Below are 5,727 nucleotides of genomic sequence, written 5' to 3'. Positions count from 1 at the left end.
TGAGCGCACGGTAAGTGAGCTCAAAGTATGCTGCACTCCGGAGCATTAGATCTACTGCTAGCTTTATGGCAGCCACTTCCATTTGGAAAACGTTGTAGTAGTAAGGCAGCTTAAAATTGGAGCTAATGGAAAGTTTCCAACAGTGCACGCCTCCACCAACTCTCACCGCCAGCTTTGGTTCATCCATAACCCCTAACATCCAGCGTGCCCTTTCCTTCTATCGTTTTTAATTTTTTGGAAATATTAACTATACTAAGAATTTTAATATGTTATTGTACCAAAACCGAAATTTATTTCCCTGTTATTGCTTTGTTTTTGTAGTTTTGACTTTCGTTTAACTGTTTAACTAATTACTGCACCAAATTCACTTCAAATAACCATACCGTAAATATGTAATTTGCAGTAACCTCATGAACAAAAAAAAAAAAACAAAATACAAAAAACTTATACAAAGTGCAGTGAGTGACACTAAAAAATTGGAGAAAAGTGGAGTGAGCGACGGCTAGATCATCAAACCAGGCCCGTAGACAGCTTTTCATTTCGGAGGGGGCTGAAGTAAAAACATATATAAACTTTGAATTTTCTGTTTAGTAAAAAAAAACAATATAAATTCATATACGTATTACTTAAATTATTTGGTAGTTGTAACTTAAATAAGTAATATTTTTCTTTTCTTCTTGTTTGCCATATCATTAATTACTTCATCTGGATCTATTTTAATATCCCAGTGCACTGCAATAACAGCAAGTGCACTCAGCCGCTCATTGCCATCACACTGCGTGGTAAAGTTTTTATTCTTTGAAGGTTGAAGAAGTTCTTTCGAAGGAAGCGGTCCTCACTGGAAGAGTTGGTAAAATTGTAAGCAGGTAGTGAATATTTATAAAACACGTTGCATCGCAATGTTGCAGTAATTTCAACACTTCTATGGTTGGGTCTATTGTTGATAAGCTGGCACACCACAATCGATACTCTGATTTTAATGCTGTCATTGATATTTGCTCCTCGAAGTAAATAGTTAAATTTTTTAATTCTTCGGCATTATCAAATGGCAGCAAAACCTGGGAGTAGAATTTGAAATGACGAGAGTATATCCTCATTCACTAATAAAGTTCTGTCATGTTTTGAATCAGAGCATCAACGCATGGAATAAATATTTGTAACTCTGAAGTGGCTTTCAGGGGTTGTGCAAGGTGGATTAGCACTAGTAGTTTGACGCGAAGTCACTCTAGGCACTACAAGATCTATGTCATAAAGATCTTTAGACATTTGCGATGCTGTTTGGAAAATATCGTTGAAAAAACCATCCGCTGTTTCTCTTATCTGGTGCAGAGTTCTTATTAATTCTTTGGCTCGGTTGATTGCTGATACAAAATCCATAGATTTTTCTTGGAGTTACACAGACAGTGGCAGCGTTAAAGCTGAACAATTGCTCACAGACGAATAGACTAAGCAAAAAATCGCTTTTCTCTACCGCTGCTAAGAAGGCTGATGCTTTAGACGAAATGGACCATGTCTTACTCAAAATTATTTCCAAACTTAGTACAATGAATTTGAAAAGCTCCACAAAGCTTATAATGCTTTCATGCCTTTCTATAAACCTTATTTCACAAAGGCGAACAAGTCGTCTTTTTTTGCTTTCTGGTGCGTGCTTCTGTATAACGTCCTGGAAAGTTGTGTTTGCATTTGAATGGTTTCTAAATAAATTTGCTATTTCACTGACAATACCAAGGCAGTTCCGTATTGAAGGTAATGACATAGTATTAGAAAGCGCAAGGTTCAATCGGTGACTAGCGCAATGAACATATCGTGCTTTTGGATACAGTTGTCTTATCCTGGTTTGCACTCCACTTAAATGCCCTGTTATGTTTGCTGCTCCGTCATATCCCTGGCCAACCAACTTCGCCATATCAAGATGGAGATCTGTACAACGCTTAAGTATGACTTTTGATAAGTTTTCAGTCACCGTCTAGTGTAGTTGCGTACGACTGTTATAGGTTTGAGCTGAGTTGTGTATAAGAGTTTCAAAAGATTCAGTCAGTGATAAATCTTTTTTATTTGCGATTTATTTAAAAAATGTCCTTATTTCGGGGGGGGGGGGGCTTCAGCCCTCTAGCTGAAATAACCCAGTGATAAAAGTGAAAGTGAAAAGTTTTAAAAAAGCAATTAAGCACAAATAAAATTGACTACTCACTTTAAGTTAAAAAAGATTAACTGAAATCTCTGTGGGCAGAGGTAAAGTCAGAATACAAGTTGTGTTTGCCAAAAGTGGATCCTTCTGACACAAGCTCTATTTACGACCTCAAACTTAAATATACAAGCTGTTACCACGCTTATGTGTGTTGCGCCGCCTCGATGAGCGAACACATGCACAACCTCACGGCGTTCAACCAAAGCCCTACTTCCAATTCGACAGTTATTCAACCTGAACGGTTACAACAAACTGTAGAACCCGTGAGGTATACCATCAATCTACCGCCATGTGATACCGAAATATTTCATGGCGATGTTTTACAATGGCCCTCATTTAGGGATTTATTTGCCGCTATTTATGGGAATAATCCAAGGCTATCTCCGGTAGAAAAATTATTCCATTTGAATCAAAAAACGCGAGGTGAGGCAAAAGCTATCGTTTCGAAAGCGCCATTGACGAATGACGGATTCGCATTGGCTTGGAACAATTTGTTGTGTAGATATGAAAAACAAGCGACTGCTTGTCAATACACAATTGAATTTATTATTCAAGCTTCCGCACATCTCTACAGAATCTGAGACCGAACTCAGAAATTTACAGCGGGAAATAAATAGCTGCATTTCAGCTTTACAAATACATGGCATCAATACAGATAGCTGGGATGCCATATTCACGTATTTGTGTTCTATCCGACTGCCGGACTATACACTGTCGCTTTGGGAACAATCTCTGGATTCGGATTCAGAGATCCCAAAATGGGTTCAGTTAAACAAGTTTTCTAACCAAACTGGTTAAAACTCTTGAGAGAGTATCAAACCTTAAAGGCGAGTTGAGTACTCAACCCAATATTAAGTCGGCTGATTGTGAAGGTCGGATACCAACCTTGCAATCAAGGATTGGATCCAGGCCCATCAACTCCCATCACGCCAAGACAAACAATACCAGATGTAAACTGTGCTCATCTCAATCGCACATTTTGAAAACTTGTCAAAGATTCATTGAGATGCAGCCTAACGCACGGTTAAATGCTGTCAGAAAACTCCACGTCTGCTTTAACTGTTTATCGGACTCACATGAAGTCAAAAATTGTAAAAGTTTTGTTTAATTGTAATAAATGTAAACAGAGACATCACTCTATGATTCACCGGGATCAGAGTGAGGATATAGCTCAGATATCTGACAGCACAGACACTACTGAGATTTCTACTAAATCTCGTGTGGCCTCCATTAAGGCCAATATTTCAAATGTGCCTACCAGACGAAGCATGCTCTTAGGTACAGCCGTGGTGACCATATGTCACAACGAAAGCACTTTCAGTGTCAGAGCCCTGATTGATTCGGGATCTGAAGCAACCTTTGTAAGTAATAGTTTACAAAAACGCTTACATCTGGCAACCAAAAAGGTCAGCGCGCGAGTTTCAGGATTGAATAATACCGTATCAGGACGAGTTCAATCGGTATGCTCGATCACAATTGGCTCGCCCCGTAACAAAAGTTTGAAACTAGAAGCGGAAGCTTTGGTACTGCCAAAATTGACTGGACTGCTTCCATCCAGATCAATTAAGTCTTCAATTGTCAAAAGGTTACCTAATATCCCCTTAGCGGATAATAATTTCTATACGAGTCAAAAGGTTGACTTGTTGATCGGAGCGGATCTTTACCCGAAAATCATACTAAATGGGGTAAAATCGAAAATCTTCGGATCCCTCGTTGCACAACGTACGGTGTTCGGTTGGGTTTTAACAGGTTCCGTTCCCTCCGAAGAAACAAAAATAAATGGCAAAGGCGACAGACAAAATTCAACAATAACACAAAATCATTTTTGTAAAGTAAATAATACTAATTTTATATTTACACAACAGAAACAACATCAGCAGCATCAACAGCAGCACCAGCTACAACAGGATCAAACTAACGATGATGGCGAAATAAATGATGGGCCCGGCTCATCGAATCACACCGATACGCATTGTGGCGTCGGTGGCCCGACACTGCATGCAGCAACGCTATCTCTGTCAGCAACATCCGTAGGCAGCACACCACCGAGCAGCGCTGAAGCGACAAGTACCAACAATTTCGAGTATTACAGGGGCGTCGCTAAAAACGGTGGCAGCAACGGCTGCAACAGCTGCAACGCAGCGACATGCTGTCGCAGCAACGCCACCACTACCACCCCCATCACAAACATTGCCGCCATCATCAGCTGTGGCGGCCTCATCAGCAACAGCGCACTATCCACCACCACACCAGCAACACTATGCAACGAGCAACGCAGTGGCGCCATTGTCGGATGCCTTTCACCACCAGCAGATGCATCTACAGCTACAACAACAATACGAGCAGCATTATCAACTGCAAACAGTGTTGACAGTTGTTTTTTGTGAGTCTATTTCGGTGATTTCCCCAAAATGGAAAAAATTGAATATCGAGATGTAATTAAATTTTTATTTTTGAAAGGCAATACGCTTTCACAAATCAAAGATTAGTTGGACTCTGTGACACATACTAAATGGGGTAAAATCGAAAATCTTCGGATCCCTCGTTGCACAACGTACGGTGTTCGGTTTGGGTTTTAACAGGTTTCCGTTCCCTCCGAAGAAACAAAAATAAATGGCAAAGGCGACAGACAAAATTCAACAATAACACAAAATCATTTTTGTAAAGTAAATAATACTAATTTTATATTTACACAACAGAAACAACATCAGCAGCATCAACAGCAGCACCAGCTACAACAGGATCAAACTAACGATGATGGCGAAATAAATGATGGGCCCGGCTCATCGAATCACACCGATACGCATTGTGGCGTCGGTGGCCCGACACTGCATGCAGCAACGCTATCTCTGTCAGCAACATCCGTAGGCAGCACACCACCGAGCAGCGCTGAAGCGACAAGTACCAACAATTTCGAGTATTACAGGGGCGTCGCTAAAACGGTGGCAGCAACGGCTGCCACAGCTGCAACGCAGCGACATGCTGTCGCAGCAACGCCACCACTACCACCCCCATCACAAACATTGCCGCCATCATCAGCTGTGGCGGCCTCATCAGCAACAGCGCACTATCCACCACCACACCAGCAACACTATGCAACGAGCAACGCAGTGGCGCCATTGTCGGATGCCTTTCACCACCAGCAGATGCATCTACAGCTACAACAACAATACGAGCAGCATTATCAACTGCAAACAGTGTTGACAGTTGTTTTTGTGAGTCTATTTCGGTGATTTCCCCAAAATGGAAAAAATTGAATATCGAGATGTAATTAAATTTTTATTTTTGAAAGGCAATACGCTTTCACAAATCAAAGATGAGTTGGACTCTGTGTATGGTGACTCTGTACCATCGTTTACCACCGTAAAATTTTGGGCAGCTGAATTTAAACATGGTCGCAGGAGCTTAGAAGATGATGAACGTCCTGGGCGTCCAAAAACTGTAACCACTAACGATAACATCGCTAAAGTTCATCAATTGGTACTATTGGATTATGAAGATGTCAAAAGAACGTGTTTGTCACATATTAAACCAAGATT

General features: G+C 40.8%; 1 protein-coding gene across 1 annotated transcript; it reads left to right on the top strand.

Annotated features, from left to right (window-relative positions):
• Positions 1–4,053: 4,053 nt before the first annotated feature.
• Positions 4,054–5,421, top strand: LOC125779929 (AT-rich binding protein-like; the record flags this gene model as incomplete). Its single annotated transcript, XM_049461130.1, has 2 exons — positions 4,054–4,554; positions 4,888–5,421. Coding segments are annotated over 2 exons (1,035 nt in total), but the record flags the coding sequence as incomplete, so codon positions are not given.
• Positions 5,422–5,727: the final 306 nt, after the last annotated feature.

The sequence above is a fragment of the Bactrocera dorsalis genome, unplaced genomic scaffold (assembly GCF_023373825.1).
Source record: "Bactrocera dorsalis isolate Fly_Bdor unplaced genomic scaffold, ASM2337382v1 BdCtg008, whole genome shotgun sequence".
In the NCBI taxonomy this organism is placed as follows: domain Eukaryota; kingdom Metazoa; phylum Arthropoda; class Insecta; order Diptera; family Tephritidae; genus Bactrocera; species Bactrocera dorsalis.
Note: the sequence above shows the minus strand (reverse complement) of the source record. Positions and strands in the feature narration are given on the sequence as shown.